This window comes from Eulemur rufifrons, chromosome 18 (assembly GCF_041146395.1).
Source record: "Eulemur rufifrons isolate Redbay chromosome 18, OSU_ERuf_1, whole genome shotgun sequence".
NCBI classification, from domain to species: domain Eukaryota; kingdom Metazoa; phylum Chordata; class Mammalia; order Primates; family Lemuridae; genus Eulemur; species Eulemur rufifrons.
Window position 1 is genome coordinate 16,744,232 of NC_091000.1, and position 21,466 is coordinate 16,765,697.

The 21,466-nt window shown below is 34.1% G+C and overlaps 1 protein-coding gene across 2 annotated transcripts in view; it reads left to right on the forward strand.

Moving 5' to 3' along the window:
• The window catches only part of BLTP1 (bridge-like lipid transfer protein family member 1), a 173,497-nt gene that overhangs the window by 112,418 nt on the left and 39,613 nt on the right, over positions 1-21,466 (forward strand). Inside the window, exons 51-62 of one of the 2 annotated variants that reach the window (XM_069493730.1) lie at positions 246-484; positions 4,269-4,513; positions 5,683-5,788; positions 9,827-9,924; positions 11,214-11,399; positions 12,355-12,523; positions 14,453-14,664; positions 16,377-16,575; positions 17,928-17,987; positions 19,959-20,185; positions 20,929-21,129; positions 21,332-21,462. In XM_069493730.1, the coding sequence (XP_069349831.1) occupies positions 246-484; positions 4,269-4,513; positions 5,683-5,788; positions 9,827-9,924; positions 11,214-11,399; positions 12,355-12,523; positions 14,453-14,664; positions 16,377-16,575; positions 17,928-17,987; positions 19,959-20,185; positions 20,929-21,129; positions 21,332-21,462 (2,073 nt within the window). The remainder of the gene's footprint in view (positions 1-245; positions 485-4,268; positions 4,514-5,682; positions 5,789-9,826; positions 9,925-11,213; positions 11,400-12,354; positions 12,524-14,452; positions 14,665-16,376; positions 16,576-17,927; positions 17,988-19,958; positions 20,186-20,928; positions 21,130-21,331; positions 21,463-21,466) is intronic. The other variant, XM_069493731.1, reaches the window with a different exon arrangement.

Genomic DNA, 21,466 nt, shown 5'->3' on the forward strand with positions numbered 1-21,466 from the left:
GAATTATATGAATTGCCTTGGCAGTATAACATTCCAGGAGTTTATATTGTTACTCTTCTTGTCAACTTTTCTAGATTATCATTGTTCAAGGGCTGTTCTTAGGAAGTCTTAATATGATCGATATTGGAAAGAAATCATCTGTTCACAGTATATATTTGCTATTTTTCATTAAATCCAATAATTTTATACAGTAAAATGGAAGCTCTTAATTGTGTTTATTTTTTAATTAATTTTTTGCTTTATAGCCCTCAGCCTGTAAAAGAAGATATTGCAACGCCACTACCTTCTGAAAAAACCCCAACAAGCGTTAATCAAACTCCTATTGAAACAAATGAATTTCCTCAGCTGCCAGAAGGCTTAGAAAAAAAGCCTATTGTTCTTAAATTCAGTGCCATGTTAGATGGTATAGCCATTGGAGCAGCACTTTTACCATCTCTGAAAGCAGAATACAAGATGGGAAGAATGAGAAGTCATGGCATGACAGGTAAGCTTGAGTTTTGAATTCAGTCTCCTAAAATTTATGATTTGTTTGAGAAATTAATAATATAATGGAAAGATAAATTTGGTTTTACAGATACTATATGAAAATATAAGTAATTTTGATCATAACACTTGAATTTTATTATCATATCATTAAATATGCATTGTCTGATTTCCTTAAGTACTAAGTTTGACAGCTGATATCTCTGACATTTCACTTTGACACTTGTTTTTTTCCCCATTGTGAAGATATGTCCTCAGTTTTTCAAATGCACATTCTGGCTTGTGATTATCTTTTACATTTTTTTTTAGAGCAATTGTTGTGAAACCATAAGTAAGTCAAAAATTTGTATTATTTTTGAATATGAGTTCCATCCTGGAACCAATACACTGCAGACAGCTCAAAATATCATCAAAGTGTTTGAGAAGGATGTGGCTAATGAATGCATGATACATCAATAGTTTGAGAAGTTCCACTCTGGTGATTTTAATTTTGAAAGTGAGCCATGTGGGTGACCTGAGACCAACGTGGATAATAATGGGCTGAAAGCTGTAGTGGAAGCGAATCTATCTCAACCTATGCCTGAATTAGCAGCGGGGTTTGATGTTATTATTCTAACAATATTGGACCATTTAAAACAAATTAGCAAGATAAAGAAGCTGGACAGATGGGTACCACATGAATTAAACAAGCATCAGAAGAGAAATCATCTCAAAGCTTGCCTTTCTTTGTTGTCACGACATAAAGACGAACCATTTCTATACCATATTGTTATGTGTGATGAAAAATAGATTCTTTTTGACAATTGCAAGCATTCAGCACAAAGGATGGATAAAGATGAAGTGCCAAAACACAGTCCAAAACCAAATATTCATCAAAAAAAGCTAATGGTGTCTGTTTGGTGGTCCAGCACTGGTATTATCCACTACAGCTTCATGAAACCTGGTCAACCGATTACAGTGGATGTCTGCTGCAGCCAGTTTTGTATGAAATAATGAGGATGCTTGTGATAAGCAGCTGAGATTGGTCAATAGAGATAGGCTAATCCTCTTACAAGACCACGTGTCGCAAGAAACAATGCTGCTCAAACTACAGAGGCTGGACTTGGAAACTCCCTATCATCCACCATATTCACCAGACCTTGCACCACCGGACTACAACTTCTTCCAGGCTTTGGACCACTTCTTGCAAGGAGAAATATTCAGTTCTCAATGAGCTATGGAAAATGCCTTTCACGATTTCATCGCCACTTGCTCTCCAGACTTCTTTGCTGCTGGAATAAACAAGCTACCGTTAAGATGGCAAAACTGTGTTGATAGTTTAGGCACACACTTTGATTAATTGTACTGCTTCCTGTTTGAGATACAATAAACTGAACTTTTGATTAGAAATTATACATTTCATATTTAATGCCCTAATAATATTCTCCAGTCAAGTAAAAAAAATCAGTGCTGAGCCTTGAATGGCCGGAATGGATTGTGTTTTGAACTCTTTAATGTTATCCAACTATTGAGGCCAAGTCTCCAATTTAAACTTAAGTTGAATAAATGAACCAGTTTCTTTGATGTTATATGTTTAACACATGTTGTCACCTGGTTAGAGGGATATCATTTCACTTTTGATCAACAGATATTCCTAATTTTAATGTAATTGAATTTTCAGTACTTCCCTGTATGATGTGTATTTTTGAATCCTGAAGAAATCCTTTTCTTCCCAGAAAATTAAATATATTCTTTTATATTTTTTATTAAATGATTTGAGTTTTGCTATTCATATTTAAGTTCTTAATCTATCTGAAATTATTATTTTAAAATTTGGTGTGGGATAGTATGCATAACCAATTATCTGAGCATCACTTATTAATCTTTTTTCAGTGATACATAATCTAAAAATTAGTTATATACTAAGTGTTTTCTTAATATGGAAGTTCATTTCTGAGCTTTCTATTCTGTTTCATTGGCCTGTTTGCACTGGTGTCACATTGCTTTTCCTTTTTTGGGAATTGTCCTGGTTATTTTTGGTTCTTTGCTCTTTCATATACATTTTAGAGTCGATTTGTCAAGCTCCCTGAAAAAGCCTGTTTCAATTTTTATAGGAATTTAATTAAATCTATAGATTTATTTGGGGAGAATTGACAACTATACATTATTTAACCTTCCTATTCCTGAATAAGCTATTTCTCTCTTTTTAGGTCTTTAATGTTTTTCCATAAAATTAAAAATTTTTCTACTTAACACTTTTTGTGTATCTTTTACAAGACATATTTGCTTATTTAGATATCTAGATACTTTATTGTATTGTTGTAGCTACTACAATTATTATCTTTCGTAAAATGGCATTTTTCTAAACTCTTTGGTAGTATGTACAGATATGCTTGATGCTTTTATGTTAATCTTATACTCACCAGCAATATAAACTATTTTGTTATTGCTAATAAGTTTTAGATTCTTTGGAGTTTTATCTATAGACAGTCATACTGTTTAAATAGCAAATAATGATACTTTCGTTCCTTATTTTCAGCTTTTATGTTCTTTATTTCTTTTTCTTGCCTTATTGTGCTTGCCTTGTCCCATTTTTTAAGGGAACATTTCACCAATGAATCTGATGTTGTAGATTTTTGCTAGTTTCTCTTTATTAGGTTAAGAAAATACACTTCTTTTCCTAGTGTGCTAAGAGTTTTTCTGTGAAGAATAATGGATGAATATAATCAGATACTTTCTTCTGTATCAATTGAAATGAAATTGTATTTCTCCTTTATTCTGTTAACGTGATAAATTACATTAATTTTTAAAAACACTCATATGTACATATATATGAATACATACATACAAGCATATATTTATATATGTATGTGTATACAGTAGTCCCCCCTTATTCATGGATTTTGTTCTCAGTTTCAGTTACATGTGGTCAATTGTGGTCTGAAAATATTACATACAATAAGATATTTTGAGAAAGAGACCACATTCACATAACTTTTTTGCAGTATATTATAATCGTTCTATTTTATTATTATTGTTAATTTCTCACTATAAATTAAACTTTATCGTAGATATGTATGTACAGAAATAAACATAGTATACATAGGGGTTTGGTACTATCCATGGTTTCAGGCATCCACTGGGGATCTGTATTGATTCCCACCTGTAGCATTTTAGGCTTTCTTTATTAAGAACATTTTTTTTTCCTGAACATTTAGACTTTTATATTACAGAAACAGAAGCACTCTAAAGTGAGCTTCCAGATTTGGCAGAGTCAGAAGTCTTAGGCCTTCAGATATTAGAAGCCAGAACTGACAATAAATTAGACTAATTTTGGTCATTTATTCATGGCACCCATGAAATAAAAGGCTCAACAGAAGCAGGAAGTCAAAAGCCAGATGGGCAGTTTAGAACTAGAAAGATAGAAATATTTCAGAGAATAGTAAATATATTATCTAGGAAGCTAAGAACCCCAAATTCTTCTTGAAATTTGAAGCAAAGGGACAAAAACAGTAGAAGAATGACTGCACTAGTGGTAAGGGATGAGTCAGTAACTGAGGCCTAGGATTACTTCAATCTTGGTGTTTTTATTTGGTGATGAGTTGGCAGTAATGGTAATGGTAGCAACAGTGGTAGACAGTCCCCACTCCTTGAAGCTTGCAAGTGATAGTCAAGGAGTTTGGCTGGTCGGAGTAGTGGGTAGTTGTGACCTATCTGGCTTTCTTACACACCATTTTTTGAAAAGGTGAGGAATGAATGAGTGAATGAGCATCTGCACAGACAATAACATTTTTTATTTCTTACAGGTGCACAGACAAGATTTACATTTGAGCTGCCAAATCACAGACTACGTTTTACTTCAAAAGTTTCTGCCACAGATATGTCAACCATTCCTCCTTCTGCCAGTCTTAACCTTCCTCCTGTTACTATGTCAGGGAAATATATAATGGAAGAACATGACAGTTATTCAGATCAAGTGTGGAGTATAGACGAACTGCCTTCTAAACAAGGTTACTATTTACAGGGAAATTATCTCCGTTGTGTAGCGGAAGTAAGTCTACTTTTAAATTTTCTTATTCTTTGTAATTTAGGAGGCTTCAAGATTTAGATGTACTAAAAGATGTACTGATTCAAACTTTTAAGGAAAAGCATTAAATCATTTATTCCCACAAAAGAACTCTACACCAAATCATGATGTGTGTGTGTGTGTGTGTGTGTGTGTGTGTGTCTGTCTGTCTGTCTGTCTTCCTGCCTGCCTGCCTATCCTTCTCCGTGTAGTTTTATTTAAACATACTTTTTAAAATATATATTAGTCATCTTTTAATTAACATTTTCTTACATTGTATTTAACATCCATCTCTGCAATATTTTCATGGTTCATTTGATTATAAAAAGGGAATAGCAGCTAACTCTTGTCAAGTGCTTTACACGCATTGACTTCTGCAGTCCTTAAATCAACCCTTGGAGTAGAAATATTGTTCTCATTTTATAAGTTGAAACTGAGCCTTTACAAGTTTACATAATTCATACAGGTATACATAATTATTAATGATAATCTAAAGATCTGTATAGAGCAGCGGTCCCCAACTTTTTTGGTACCAGCGACTGGTTTCATGGAAGACAATTTTTCCATGGATGAGGGTGGGCTGATGTGAGGGTGAGGTCAGAGCTCAGGCAGTGATGCATGTCCCTGTTCCTAACAGGCCACGGACTGGTACCAGGCTGTGGCTTAGGGATTGGGGATTGTGGTTTTCATTCATAGCTGTGTCCTTAGCACCTAACATGGTACATAGAATAGATGGTCAATATATATTTTAATGAGTAAGTAAATTTATTTTTACTTATAATGATACTTGTCTATGATTCTAAGACCACAAAAGTCATCATTAAAAACAAATTTTAATCTAGGCAAAATTTTAGTTTCAAAATTAGCAAGTTATGTATATATTTTTCATTTGTCTTTGAAAGATTTCTCATACCTTATTGACTACTTTTATGTAAAAAATAAAACAAAACATTTTGGGAATGGCCCATAACAGTGTCAGGCCAGTAAAGTGTTAGGAACTCTGAGTATTTTTAACACTTTTTCAGTGTATTGACTTCAAATAGTATGTAGATAATTATCTCTTTTCCCTCAGAGTTTTGTATGATTTATGTGAGGAAAAAGATGTAAAACTAATATAATCAGTAGTGTTAATCTAATATAATTTTGTTTGGCAGGTTGGTTCCTTTGAACATAATCTCACAACTGATCTTCTAAACCACTTGGTATTTGTACAGAAAGTGTTCATGAAGGAAGTCAATGAAGTAATACAGAAAGTTTCTGGTAAGATGATCTGGTACCTTATAGTATAGGTGTAGGTTTTTATTCTCATTGACTCCATCACATCCCATGTGTCTGTGGTATGAGTACTGATTATAGCATTTAGATATAATTGTCAGGTAACTCCTGCAAAACTCTGCATGCCTTTTCTGGCTTTCCCATCTATAGTCTTTGCTTTATTTTTGTCATGTGTAATATACACATTTAAGATTCATAAACTTCAGAAAGCTCCTTTGTGTTTTTCCCTCAACAAAGAAAAGCTTAAAGTATGCCTATTAACAAACTAATCTTATTGATTTGAGAACAACATTTAGGTAACTGAAGATTTCAACCTTTGTACCACATGGTGACTATGCTGGCTGCCTGGTAAATTATCTATAGCAGCCTTCCTTATATTTTTGCTATGCCTCAAGAATAGATTACAATTGAGATTCTTAATTAGTCATTTATACAGTTCAGCAGGAAATATATATATGATTAAAAATGTTTAATTGATTTTTAATTCGTGAGATAAAGTATTAAGAGGAACTATTGTGAAAAACAAGTTCTGTATGACAATTCTTAATGCTAAGTATTTCCAGTATGAATGCTATCATGTTAAAAGAATGTTTAAGTCAAATGTATAAATTGACATTCAAGAGGAGTTTCCTTTATGCTTATGGTATCCATTTAAAAAATTTATTAAGTATCTAGTTTTATATTATAATTTTGATGAGTTCTGTGAATGGCAAGAATGGGGTGCTGTGATTCAGCATCATAGAAGAAACTATTCTAAGGAATCAGAAAGGCTTATCAAATGAATTTGTATCCAAAACCTTAAGAATGAAGGCTGGCGTAGCAAGAAAGAAGGTGAGGTAGCAAGGATGTAGGCAGAGCATATGGACCCCTATTTGATAAGGCTCTGAAGGAAGACAGTGCTCGTTGGATGAGGGAATTAAATTATGTAGCCACAAAGTGAACAACAGGCTTCCCTAGTTTTCCTGGGCTGGTTCTGAGGTCAGGAAGCCACTTAATGACCATATTTAGAAAGTCCAGCAGAACTGTAAAATTTAACAAGTCAGGTCATAGAAGGTCAGATCATTGGTAGCCATGGAGTTTTTCTGAAAATGGTTTATTAGAAACCATTAAGGAAGAGATAAACATATAGCAAAACTCCTTTCCACGACTGAAGATGCCTCTACTTGTGGAACATACACAAGTTTTGGTGTGGCCCATTTATCTGATTAAAATCACATTAGGACATTGTCTGTGATAGGAAAGTCGTTAAGAATATATCAAGCTGGTAAGTTTTTATGATTTCTAAGGAATATTTTATTACTGTATATGTATAACTAAAAAGTAGACTCTTAGATTAATCTTGCATTTCTTATGGTAAAAAGCTGGCATTGTAGAGTTCTTACTATCAGATTGTCACTGTAAGCCTCCCTTAAAGTGCTTTTGATGGAAGAGAAAGGCTTTTTTTAACCTTTAGATTGCAGGCAGGAGATACAAGTATATCCCAAGTTCTTTGAGAATGAAATGGAAAAAGAGGACTGAAAATAAATATTCTAAACGTGAAGACTTTTGAATCACTGTGAAGAACAAAGAGATCAGATTATAGTGCCAAAGTCATTTAGTGGCTAGGTCTGCTCCTTTGAACTATTTCTTCTTGACTGCAGAGACAGCCATGAACCCTGAGAAAATGGCTGAAATGTAAGTTACTTATCATTTAGCTGGCCACAGGGCCTGATGGAGCAGAGAGGTGTTCTGTTACTCTTTCAAGACCGGAGAACACAACAGAATATTGAGAGGGAATGCTTTGAGCCCTTGTAGCTCAAATTTCTCAGTACTCTGATCTCTGTATTGCTTTTCTACTCTCACATACTCTTCATAGTTATTTTCCTTAGCTTTTCTTATATTCTTCTTCATGGTTTTCCTTCATGTTACATTTAATGTTAGGACATTTTCCATTGTATAGGAAGACATATGTTCGCAACAGTCATCAAGTTTGTCAGGGAAATGCTTTTCCAAAGAATCATTTCTTATTTGTCTATGGAGGATTTAGAGGAGTGCTTGGGTTTCAGAAAGATGTAGGTAGTCACTGACCAAGCAAACAGAAGAGACCTATTTTTGAGTATGTGCAGCCATCTTAGAGAAAAGCATAAAAGGAGATTACCTTTTTAGAATTAGGCCAGAAACATATTTTATTAAGAAGGGTAGGAAAGAAGTCCCAAGGAGTTAATCCAGAGAAACACCTTAGTATAGTCTTTAACTCTTGGGGAAAGACTCTGTGTAACAACACTTCTTAAATACAGGCTTTGTTACGTCATGCTAATATTTTTCAGAAACTTGTCAGGCTAGTTATAGTTTCAAAATAGCCTAAACAAGTTAATAGCTTAACCAAGTGTAATGGATAAGATGCACTTAAAATGATATATTTATGCCATAATCTGAAATAAAACTTGATTGACACAAAAGCAGCCAAGATTAGATGGATAGACCATATAAGCAGATTGAGATTTTCCTCAGTTTATTTTTATTCTTATTACTTATAAAAAATACTAGTTATTCATTATTTCATTGGGCAAACAGAAGAGACAGCCAACTTTCAAAATACGAATCAATGGAGTTCTTATCTTATTTGACCTCATTTGATCACATATAATGATATGTTTGTTGTATCTTGTGGTTACTCTTAACCATGCTCTTGCCTGTAGAACTAGGGGAGAAACTAAGAACTCTCCCAACTTAATTTCACCCATCCTGTTAGAAAGTGTCAAATAGGCATATAGTCATAAACAATTTTGAGTAACAATATTCTAACAAATCCTCAAATAGACATTATTTTGTATAATATTTTTTCTTGAATACAATTCATTCTGTATTTCAGAGTAGAAATTATGTCACTGTATCTTTGAGAACATAAGAGATTAGTAATGTGTTCTGGAATTTGATCCACAAACCTTGAATACTTTGTTCCCCATCTCTTCATCCATGTCATTCTTTCTTTCTCTTTCCTGTGTGTTTATTCATCTTTATGTACAAATGTCTTCATTCTTTCTTTGGGCCAAGTTATGTATCCTTGTCTACATTTCCTCTGTTTTACCCTACATGTGCCTTCTTTTGATCACTGCCTCTTTCTGTACCTTTCTTCCTATTTTTTCTTTTTCTATTCTAGTAGAAAACCAAAATAAATTTCTATCATAGTGCTAATTGAATAGATTTTGACTTCTAGTTTACATTTCAAAAACCCATAAAAGATTAATTTTTATCTCAGACAGAAGCTACTTTGTATTTGTTTGGTTCTTAGTTCTTTTGATACATCAGTGTTCCCTAATAGAAAAAAAAAATTCCTATCCCACCTATACAGACTCCCTGGGGTAATGCTAAACTCCCCATATGTACAAAAAAATGAATCATATTAAGATAGAATATTTGAAAGATAAGCATACAGAAAAATTTTCAAATCAACGGAAAGAGAAGTGCAAATAGAAGTTAGATAGTAAAATATTAGAACATTATTTTCTGAATGCCACATTGCCCGGGCAAAAAACGCTCTGTTAATAGGAACATTGTCATCAGGGCTCCATACCCCTAATATTTTTTAGTTCTCAGGACAAACATTTACTGTCACATTCTTTATTATTAGGCATGTATTACCTTATTTTTCATTTCTCCACCTTTATTTTTTGTTCATTCTTTTTGTTTGCAGCACATCTAAAGATAAACAGAGTTCACATTGTTAGTTGAAGAAATTAATCCAGTTTATTTTCCTTCATGTATATTTTCTGAGATGTACAGTCACATTTGGTTCAATTATGTGTATAATGTTTTAATTCTTATTAAATTATTCTTAATGTCTATACATGCAGACAATGTCTCACATACGTCTGCCTCATTGAAATGTACCTTGGCTAAAGAGCTCTGTTAAAGACTGAGTTTAATGGTCAGTAAAAAGAAAATACCTATCTTGTGAGGATTCTTTTTAATACACAAAATAGTTATTTTTTTTTTCTTATTAGAGAAATTGCCCCAAACCCTCAATTATTTAACTTTTTTTAGGTGGGGAGCAGCCTATTCCTCTCTGGAATGAACATGATGGAACAGCAGATGGAGATAAGCCTAAAATTCTCCTCTATTCCCTAAACTTGCAGTTTAAGGTAACATATATAATAATTGATACTTATAGAAGTATTTTACTAATCAATTAATATATGTTTGTCATAGAAAATTCATATATTACTAATACATAAATTACCAAACAGAAAATAAAAATGAACTATAACTCCAGCTACTCAGAGGAAAAAGTTTAACAATTGTTTGACTATTTTTAGGACTTACTTTCTTTCTTTCTTTCTTTTTTTTTTTTTTGAGACAAGGTCTCACTCTGTTGCTTGGGCTAGAGTACAGTGGCATGATCATAGCTCATAGCAACCTCAAAATCGTGGGTTCCAGCAATCCTCTTCCCTCAGCCTCCTGAGTAGCTGGGACTACAGGTGTGTGCCACCACACCTGGCTAATTTTTTTTTTTTAATTTTTTGTATAGATGGAGTCTCACTATTGCCCAGGCTGGTCTCAAACTCCTAGCCTCAAGTGATCCTCTCACCCTCAGCCTCCCAACGTGCTAGGATCATAGACACTGTTGTCTCATATTAAGAAATTGCCACAGCTACCCTACCCTTCAGTAGCCATCACTCTGATCAGTAAGCAGCCATCAACATCAAGGCGAGACCCTCTATCACCAAAAAGATTGTAACTTGTGGCTGGACATGGTGGCTCACACCTGTAATCCCAGCACTTTGGGAGGCCAATGCAGGAGGATTGCTTGAAGCCAGGAGTTCAAGACCAGCCTGAGCAGCATAGCAAGACTCAGTCTCTATAAAATATATAAAAAAAAATTAGCTGGGCTTGTTGGCACATGCCTGTAGTCCCAGCTACTTGGAAACCTGAGGCAGGAGGATTCCTTGAGCCTAGGAGTCTGAGGTTACAGTGAGCTGTGATTGTGTCACTGTGCTTCAGCCTGGGGGACAGAGTGAGACCTTATCTCTAAAAATAAATGAATGAATGAATAAATGATTACAAATCACTAAAAGCTCAGATGATTTTTCGCATTTTTTAGCAATAAGTATTTTTTAATTAAAGTATGCATGTTGGTTGTTTTAGACATAATGCTCTTGCACACTTAACAGGCAATGTAATAGACAATACTACAGTGTAAACATAGCATTTTATATGCACTGGGAAATAAAAAAGTTTATGTGACTTGCCTTTTTGCAATACTCACTTCATGACAGTTGTCTGCCACTGAACCTGCATTCATCTCTGAAGTATGCCTGTATGTGTTTTAAAACATAGCTATTTTATTTATTGTATATTGAAAGATTGAATTTGAATAGGTGTATATTGTTGATTTACGATTATTTTCTCCTCCTAATGTATAATCTGCTAGGGTATTCAAGTAACGGCCACTACTCCATCAATGAGAGCTGTGAGATTTGAAACTGGATTGATTGAACTGGAACTTTCTAACCGACTTCAAACCAAAGCTTCACCAGGAAGTAGTAGCTATCTGAAACTATTTGGTAAATGCCAAGTGGATTTAAATCTGGCTTTAGGACAAATTGTCAAACATCAAGTGAGTATAGAATATATTGATATTAGAACTGTGGTTTTAAATTTTGTATATCAATTTGAATTACTTTAAGTTATGCATTACTGTATCTACAAAAATATTTAATTTAAGTTCCTAAAGTTTCTGATTGTAAATTCTAATGAAAACTCATTTAAGAAAGCTTTTATAATTTTACCTTGGCAGTTCATTGAGTATTATGGCAGCATATTGTTATAGTTTAGTGCAAATACAGTCAATGAAACTTAACTCTAGTATATCTTCATAAATATTTTACTTGTAATTGTTTTTTTAAATATTTTTTATTTCAATGCCTTGTACTAACATTACTCAGTTCTTAAAATGTTAAGTTTATACTTTCCCTATAGAATACTGGCAAGTTTTGCATATGATAATGTTACATATATAAAGTTAGAGAAATAGACAGCAGGTAGTCAAATTCTCTATTTTATAAAAATTAACTTTTGCAGCTCATTGGCGTTTGTTTCATTTTTATTTTGCTAAAAATTATGTAGATTTTAACCTTTTTTCTCTCTTTGATTTGAAGAACCAAGTACAATAATGCCAATCATAGTTTCAAAATTGAATTGCTACAGTGAATATGTGGGGGGAGAAAATGAACTAAAATTTCTTGTCATTTCTAGAAAAAGTAACTTCTTCTAATGGAAACATATTTTGAGAAATTCTAATTATTTTGAAACATTTAATACATTGCCATTCAGAATATGAATCTCCTCCTAGCTTTTATGTAAACTTTATGACTTCATATTTACCTTTTACACGGCTGTTTATATTGTATATTAATTTCAAGTGTTGAATATAAGGAATATATCATTGACAATTAAAATTGAGAAGAATATATTTTAGTTTTTTTTGGTGAACAGTATCATTAATGGTATTTAGTTTTCTATTAAAATATTTTCCATTATTTGATTTTATTGAGCTGTAAATTTTATTGTAGGTTTATGAGGAAGCCGGTTCTGATTTTCATCAAGTTGCCTATTTTAAAACCAGAATTGGATTAAGAAATGCACTCCGGGAAGAAATCAGTGGTTCTTCAGATAGGGAAGCCGTGCTTATTACTTTGAATAGACCAATTGTTTATGCACAGCCTGTGGCCTTTGATAGAGGTAAGATTAAACTATCTTCTAGGATTTAGAAACGTTTTGGTAATGCTAGATAAAAATCATCTCTAGTTTACCAGTGTAAATGCTTGACAGCTATATGTCTCCTAAGTCTGAAATGTGGACATCCAAAAAAAAAAGTTTTTTGCTTATTCCTTTCAATTTTTAAAAGTTATTTTACATTTTAAAGTTATTTTGCTTTCTATATAGATACATAAGAGTTTCTGATTCAAACTTTTTAATTATAATTCTATTTTTTTTGTTTTGATAACTAATGTACCTATTTGTGTTTTGGCACTATATTTATTCATTTGTTCTATAAATATTTATAATTTAAATATTCAAAAGTGGAATTTAAAAATGGACAACAGGATCCCTGCCCTCAAGGAACTTTCAGTCCAGTGGAAAAGAGACCAAAGTAGAATATAAAGTAGAGTTAGAGATGTATGTTCTGGGATCTGAGGAAGTCTCTAACTTTGCCAGTGCTTTTTAAAGGAGAAACTAATTCTTTAGATTCGACTTTTAGTTAGGAGTTTACCAGGTAGACAAGGAAATAAAAGTTTCTCTTGTTTACCTTTGTATATCCCAGGGCCTAGAATAATCCCTGGTATACAGTAAGAACTAAATAAACATTTGCAAAATGAGAGAGAATGTGAATGTGTCTATGAGCACAGAGGTCTTAGAAAACATAGTAGCAGCTTTCATATGGGAAAGCAGGCTGAAGAGGTAGACGGGGCCCAATCAATGTAGACTGGGCGAATATGTTTGAATTGTACTTTAAAGCTAATAGCCATTTTTGAAACCATTTAAGATTTCAATCAGTGAGGGCATAAGCTGGTATTAATAATAAGATCTGTTCATTAGAAAATTGCCCATTTGGCAGTGTTACAGATAACAGTTTATTTTGCTAAATCCTGTGCGCATGTTTTTCATTTCTCATTTTACTGACTTCTCATCAGCTGTCACCAGCTCCTTAAAGTACTTTCTACTTTTGGTGTCCTTGACACAGTACAAATAGAGTATTAATTATCCAAAATCCTCAGGACTGGAAGCGTTTCCGATTTTGGATTTTTTTCAGATTTCAGAATATTTGCATATATATATTGAGATATATTGGGGATGAGACCCAAGTCTAAACATGAAATTCATTTATGTTTCATATACACCTTATGCACATAGCCTGAAGATAATTTTGTACAACATTTTTAATAATTTTTTTCATGAAACAAGAGTTTTGACTGCTTTTTTGACTGCTGTCTGTCACATGAGGTCAGGTGTGGAATTCTCCACTTGTGGCGTCGTCATGTCAGCACTCAAAAAGTTTGGATTTGGGAGCATTTTGTATTTCACATTTTCAAAGTAGGGATGCTCAGCTTGTACTTGCTTTTCCTCCTGCTTCTGTGGCCCCATCATCTTTGTTTCTTTTTTAGGCTTCTCCATCTACACACTGGTATGAAATGAAGGTTTTCCTTCAGATTTATTTCTTGTTGACAAGCTTAGACATCCTTGACCGTTCTCTTTATATCAAATTCTTTTAATGTATATTCCTAGCATTATGAACCTCTCCTTCAGGAATTTTTAAAAGTGAAACAGTAAGCTCTGCAGATAAGGTCAATTACTGTATCTGTTTCTGTTTGTTATTCCATTGCAATGCCTAGCATATAATAGGCATTTCACAAATAAGTCAATGAATGAATGGACCGGACCTGGATTTTCTTCTTTCTTTCAGTTGCCTGCTTTCTTTTTCATTTTTTCATTTATTAATGAACAATGTTGACTATATATCCTCTTAGATCCTTTCCAATTTTAATGTGACAGTTTTCTGAGAGTAATTTGTATTAATCAACAGGATTTTGTAGCTGTTGAGTTTACGTAACATAAAGATTTACAGTGTTGATTTTAATTTTTTTTCTGCCCTGCCTTAATTATCAAAAGCTGTGCTGTTTTGGCTGAATTATAAGGCTGCCTATGACAATTGGAATGAACAACGAATGGCTTTACATAAGGATATTCATATGGCTACAAAGGAAGTAGTAGATATGCTACCTGGTATCCAGCAAACATCAGCCCAGGCCTTTGGAACTCTTTTCCTCCAGCTCACTGTCAATGATCTGGGAATTTGCCTACCTATCACAAATACTGCACAGGTACAAAAAATCAAGTCATCCTCTAGGACTAATAGCCAAGCATTTCTACTTGACCATTTCTAAGTATATAGAGTATAGCAATAATTTTTTCAGGATGACAGCTTATAATGGTATAATAGATAGCAAGTTTAGTAGACTTTAGTAGATAGCAAGTAAGATTGAACTCCTTCAACTATTATTCATCTATAGTGTGTTAAATCTGAATCTCAGACTTTTCTCTGAAGCACTCTGATATGCTTCAGAATAGTGATAAGATCAACACCCATTTGATAACTCTTATTTTTTACCTTAATAAATAAACTTAGTTTTCAGAATCTTTTGTTTTTTAGCAAAGAAATCTTTGGTATAGACTTGTTTATGAAATGGAAATAAAAGGATATTTAAAAATACTATTTTATAAACTCATCTATAGTAGAGTAGGGAATTCCAAAATGCTTTTAAACTGTAATATTTAATGCTAATGGAACTTCAAAGTTATGAATACACCTGGATAAAGCAAGCATTTTCTCTTCATATGTTAGAAACAAGTCTCAAAAATATATATTTGCATGTACATGCGCATATGAGAGAGAAAAGTGCTATGAACACCTGTCAGGCCAAGAAGCAACAGTTACAATAGTCAAATACAGAGGTCTATATTTTACTGTTAGAATTTACTTTAAATAATCTATAATCTATTATTTTTTTTTTTTATTTTTTACTTTAGTAGGATTTTTATTTTTTTATTTTTTTATTTTTTTATTTTATTTATTTTTTTTTTGTTTGTTTGTTTGTTTTTCAGCTCATCAAGGGGGTACAAAAGATCAGGCTATATACATTGCCCATGCCTCCCCATCCCCCCGAGTCTGAGCTTTAGTTGTGTCCATTTCCTAGACAGTGCACATCACTCTCATCATGTAGGTGTGCACTCCTCCCCTCCCCCCACCCCATCCCCCCCAGAGAGAACTTCAAACGTGTCCATTCCCCAGGCAGTGCGCATCGCACTCATCAAGTAGGTATACACCCATCCCTTCCACCCAGCCCCGACCTCTGTCCAATACCCAATTGGTGTGAATCCCAAATGTGCTCTCAGGGAAACCAGTTTGCTGGTGAGTACATGTGGTGCTTGTTTTTCCATTCTTGGGATACTTCACTTAATAGAATGGGTTCCAGCTCTCTCCAGGAGAACCAAAGAGATGCCATATCGCCATCATTTCTAATAGCTGAGTAATATTCCATGGTATACATATACCACATTTTGCTAATCCATTCATGAATCGATGGTATAATCTATTATTGAATGAATTTATCTTTCAAAATTCTGTTTGGTAAGATGGTGTTAAGAAAAACTTTGGATTGAGGATGGGCAACATTAGTGTTTGTGTTTCAGGAAATGAAATGTGGTAATTTTTAATGTGCTAGATAAGGCTTAGGAAGGCTGTACACGCCAAGGGTGTGTCATAGAGGGAGTGCTCCCCACCACTAAAAGAGAGGCTTGAGATAGAAAAGTAGATAATTAGCCCTTTGCAAATTAAGTGAGAAAAAAATGCACATGGCAGGTGCATTTCACTTGAGTAATTCAATCTTTAAAAATTATCTTTCTAAGCTTCTTTTTAATGAGGATTTCTAGGCTTGACCTTTTCTAGATTTTTGTTCCTATGAATCTGGTGAGGATTTCTAAATTTTAAAAATTGTCACCTTTTATATTATGTCTTCTTTACTGTATTTTGCAGTCTAATCACACTGGAGACCTTGACACTGGTTCTGCTTTAGTATTGACCATTGAAAGTACTCTCATCACTGCTTGCTCTTCAGAGTCTCTGGTTAGCAAAGGGCATTTCAAAAATTTTTGTATCCGGTTTGCTGATGGCTTTGAGACATCGTGGGATGACTGGAAACCAGAAATTCGTGGGGATTTAGTGATGAATGCCTGTGAGTATCCATTATTTTCTATATGAGGTTTAGAACTTTAAAAAGTAATATAGTCTCCATTTGTAAAACTAAAGGCTGTTCAGATATAGGAGTGTTTTTAGACTTTGAGAAAGAAGAGCTATTTCTAGTTAAAGGTAACAAAACGTGTGTGAAAAACTGCAGCTTTCAGTAATTTTGGTAAGTAAACCAACCAAGCATTCTTTTTGATGGTGCAACATTTGAAGATTTGCTCACTCCCTGATTTTTCCTGTGATCAATCCATGAATGACTAGATAAAACACCTTGGTTCCATGGGGATCTTGAAAGAAAGTGATAATTGCTTAAAATCCAATTCATTATAAAACACAGAAAAGGTTGTGTAATAGCCGGGACCAGGAATGCTATCCTTAATTAACATTGACATGAATAAATCCACATGTCCAAATTTGTGGGAATACAGAGTGTAACATGTGAATTCCTCCAATTCCATTATACGCAGTGTTAGGTATAACTAAAGTTGTGTTTATATGCTATTTTGAAGGTATAGGGGTTTATTTGTTTCTGTTTTAATATTTTAAATATTATATTAATAGCATAATTGGTAAAGCATCATTAATCTTAAAAATGAGTAAAAATTATAATTGAGGAATTAAAAGATTGTGAACTAAAATTCCTAAGCCAATCTTGTAAATTAAATACTTAATTACATCTTAGAAGGTGCTATGCCATTGTTGTACAATTTTATTCCTCTCTCCACTAGAGGGAAATCTTTCCATCTGGGTTTTCTTTGAAGAATGGGAAACCTTTTCATTGTTTTTATACCAAAAACTGAAGTTTTAACATTCTATGGTAAGATAAAATTATAGGTGAAATTCTTGATTTTGATGTATAGAGAAGGAAAAATGTCTTTTCCTTCTACCTTTTTAGGCTCTCTGTGGGACCCCTTGTTACAAAAGACAGCTTAATGGGAGAAAAGCACACCGACTTATTTAATAGAAATTTTATGTGACATGAGAACTTTTATAAGACAATGGAGTCCCAAAGAAATGGTTAAACTTGAGTGTTTTTATACTGGGTTTGATGAAGAATGAACAGTTGTGGAAAACTTCAAGAGAACAAAAAGGGATTTGAGTCAAGGGTGGTAAACTGGGAGAAACTTAGCAAGGCCTGTTTGTTCAGGCCTTTGTTCAACATCTCTCCATTTCAGAGATGAGAATACTCCTTTTCCCTGGATTTATATAGGGAGGGCACCTGTCACATGAGGGTCCTGTGACCTCCTTCACAGGAAAGTCAGAATCCTTCCTTTTAGAGTACAATATTTAGTCACAAGAATATTTTTATTGAAAATTATTGCTGGGGTTATATTTGTGCAGGTGTAGTTCCAGATGGCACCTATGAAGTATGTTCACGGACTACAGGACAAGCAGCAGCTGGTAGGTTCACGTTTAGTATTACCTTTGTTACGTATATCAGATATAATTCTGCCTTTATTTTAGTGGCAAAAGAATCTTTTAGCTAAGCTAATTCTGGTGGTAAACTATTTTGCACACAGAGTGATGGAGACTCACAGAGGGGGAGGCTGGGAGGTGGTGAGGGATGATGGGGTACAGTGTACACTACTCGAGTGATGGGTCCACCAAAAGCCCAGACTCCACCACTATACAATATATACATGTAACGGAATTCAACTTGTACCTCCAAAATCTGTTAAAATAAAAAAAAAAACCAAAACTATTTTTCAGTAGTTAACAGTTGTTAAATTAGACACCTAGTGTATATAATATACAGTGCAAAAAGTTTTTGGGAAAGACGAAGATGAGTAAAATATACTTTCTATCTTCCATACATTTAAATTTTGGTTATATAGTTAAGGTATATGCAGCAAAATTACATTGAAATAAGTGATATGTACAATAAAATATAAAATTCCAGTTGCTTTTGAAATGTACAAGAGGGGAGAATACTTCCAAATATGGGATACTGGGAGCAGAGAAAATTTCATGGAAGAATAAGCATTTTAAACAGAGATGCAAATGTTCCTTATGTAAAAACTGGGAGGTGTGGGCCAAAGAAAATTCAGGCAGAGAGAATAACATCAGACATGATGTTAAAGCACAGTGTCTACTTAGAGTTGTCCAATTTGGCTGGAACAGAGTTATGTGAAAAGTAAGATGGGAAAAAGGTTAAATGCCAAATTAAGGAGTTTAAACTTGATTTGGTGGGCAGTGAGAAGGCCACTGTATTATTTTGAACAAGAAGGCAGATGGTGACACTATCAAAGGGACACTTTCAAAGATTAGGGGATAAAAAAACCGAGGAAACTAGTTAGAACATAACTATGGAATTAATAACTTGTCTTGACTAAGATGACAGTGGAATGTAAATTTTTGTTTCACTTTTATAAAATTGGACAGCTAAAATTGGAGCTAAAAAGAGATACTTATTTTAGGGATCTTAAAATGTTGAGAGGGATAGGAACTGATTAAGTTTAATAGATTTACAGGCTCTCTCTACTATTCTGTTATCTTCCTAGCCTCAGTACTGATCCTAAGTTTTCTCAGAAAGCACCAAGGCCTATAGTCCCCACTGATAGAGAACTGAAAAAGTTAGGATATTTCTAGCAGCAATGTCAGAAGGAAAGGGTGATGACTGAAGCAAACACACATATTGGGAGAGAGGTCACATAAAAGTCTTTGTCCGGACTCTTGTTTATAAGTGACAAGAACCCACTCAAATCAGCTTAACCAAAAGGTTTGAAGGATGTTTGCAGATTAAAATTAAACTTAGGAATGGCTGTTTCAGGGAAGAGAAAGAACCTAGTCAATTCAGAGGCCTTTGGAACTGCTGGGACCAAGATCCCAATTGTTACGAGGATCTTTCCAGCTCTTGTCTTTGCTCCTGTATGGCTGCTTCGTTAAAAAAACAAAAACAAAAACAAAAACTGATGACCTCTTCCTTACACATGGCAGGAAGCATGATTGCCAAGAGCTCATGAGCCTCATTTCCCCGTCCTCAGGCACTAGAGAGGGACCAACCTTTTCTGAAGTCCAGGGAAAGATTCTTATTTTTCTAGCTTTGACCTTCACCTGGACCAGTTACCTAATTAATTCTGTGTAATGAGCTAGGGTCATGGCAATTCCTACTACAGCTGTGGGATGGTGCATCAGCTTGGGAATAGGGGAAGGAATCTGAAGGAAAAAGAAGGGTGCTATACAGAGGAAACAATAGAGGCACACTATACGTATAGGAAAATCAATCCCGTAGTCTAATATTTCTGACAAATCTAGCTGTGAAAGACATTAGTTAATACATATGACCATCATCCACTTTATCACTTACATGTAGAATTATTCAAATTCCTATACTCAAGACTTACCAAAAATGCCACTTCTGTATTCAAACAGAAAGTAGTAGTGCTGGAACCTGGACACTCAATGTATTGTGGAAAATGTGTGGAATTGACGTCCACATGGATCCTAACATTGGCAAAAGGCTTAATGCTCTGGGCAATACCCTTACAACACTAACAGGAGAGGAGGACATAGATGACATTGCTGACTTAAATTCAGTGAACATAGCTGACCTGTCAGATGAGGATGAAGTTGATACTATGTCTCCCACTATCCATACTGTAAGTAAACTCACTGTTGGAATTTTTCAGGATTGGCTTTTACCCTGAGACAGGGTTATTATTAATTCAGTGTTATTTAATATATTACACTTGCTATTTGTGGAGGAAGGGGAAGGGAGTAGTGGTTCCCTGTGTCTACATTTCATAATATTGTCTTTTAATCAAGTTCTGTTTTTCATAATGACTGTCATCCAACTTGTGCCTTAACCTGTGGGTAATGTAGTAATATTAAAAGTGAAATGCAGGCAAATCTAGAGAGATAGAAAGTAGATTAGTGGTTGCCTAGGACTGGGAGAGTAGGGAGTGGGGCAGGAGGAGAGTAGGAAGAGACTGTTAATAGGTATGAGGTTTCTTTTGAGGTAAAGAAAATGTTCCCAAATGAGATTGCTATGAAGGTTGTATAACTTTGTAAGTATACTAAAAATGAATTGTACATTTTAAATGGCTGAATTTTATGGTATGTGAATTAAATCTCAATAAAGATGTTAAAAATGAATCTCAAAAAAGAAAAGTACACACACAAAATGAAAGTATACATTTTAAAAGTATATATTTCCGTCTATATTATACATCTGTACATTCTATAATATAAAGTTATTTAGTAGTCAAAAGGAAAGTTTTGCTTTCATTCTGGTATTGATTTTTTAAAATTCTTTTAAATCTCTTTTAACTATTGTACCATGAAATAGTTTTGTTCTTGGAAAGAAATCTTTAAAAAATTAATATTACTGTTTATTATTTAGAATTCAGATGGAAGTTCAGTAAGTGGAGATGGCCACAAGCTCACCTTTGGGCAGCGACTTGTAAATCACCTACTAGGCCTGAAGCCCCCAAATCAGCGCTATTCTGTTCCTGCAGAGTATCTGTGTGACCCAGAGATGTGGGGCTCCCCTCAGTCTAGCCAGTCCCATTTGAAAGCATGCAGAGCACACTCATGGGGAAACGTAGGTAGCAACTCAATAGAGTCCTTATGAAAATGAAGAAATTTGAATCAATGGGGATTTCCAATCATATTACTTAATATAGATGACCTTGATTCTTGCATGCTTACTTTGATTTAAGGTATTAATTTTGTGATAGTATATAGATTTGCTGAGTGACCTGAGGGTGATGATGGTATTGACAGATACGATTTCAATTTTTCAGGAAGCTGTAGATTATCGAAGACAAGGAGCATCTTCTAGCCAGCCAGGAGAACTTAGAGGAAGAAAAATTATGAAACGCATAGTGGATATCAGAGAACTGAATGAACAGGCCAAAGTAATAGATGATCTTAAGTAT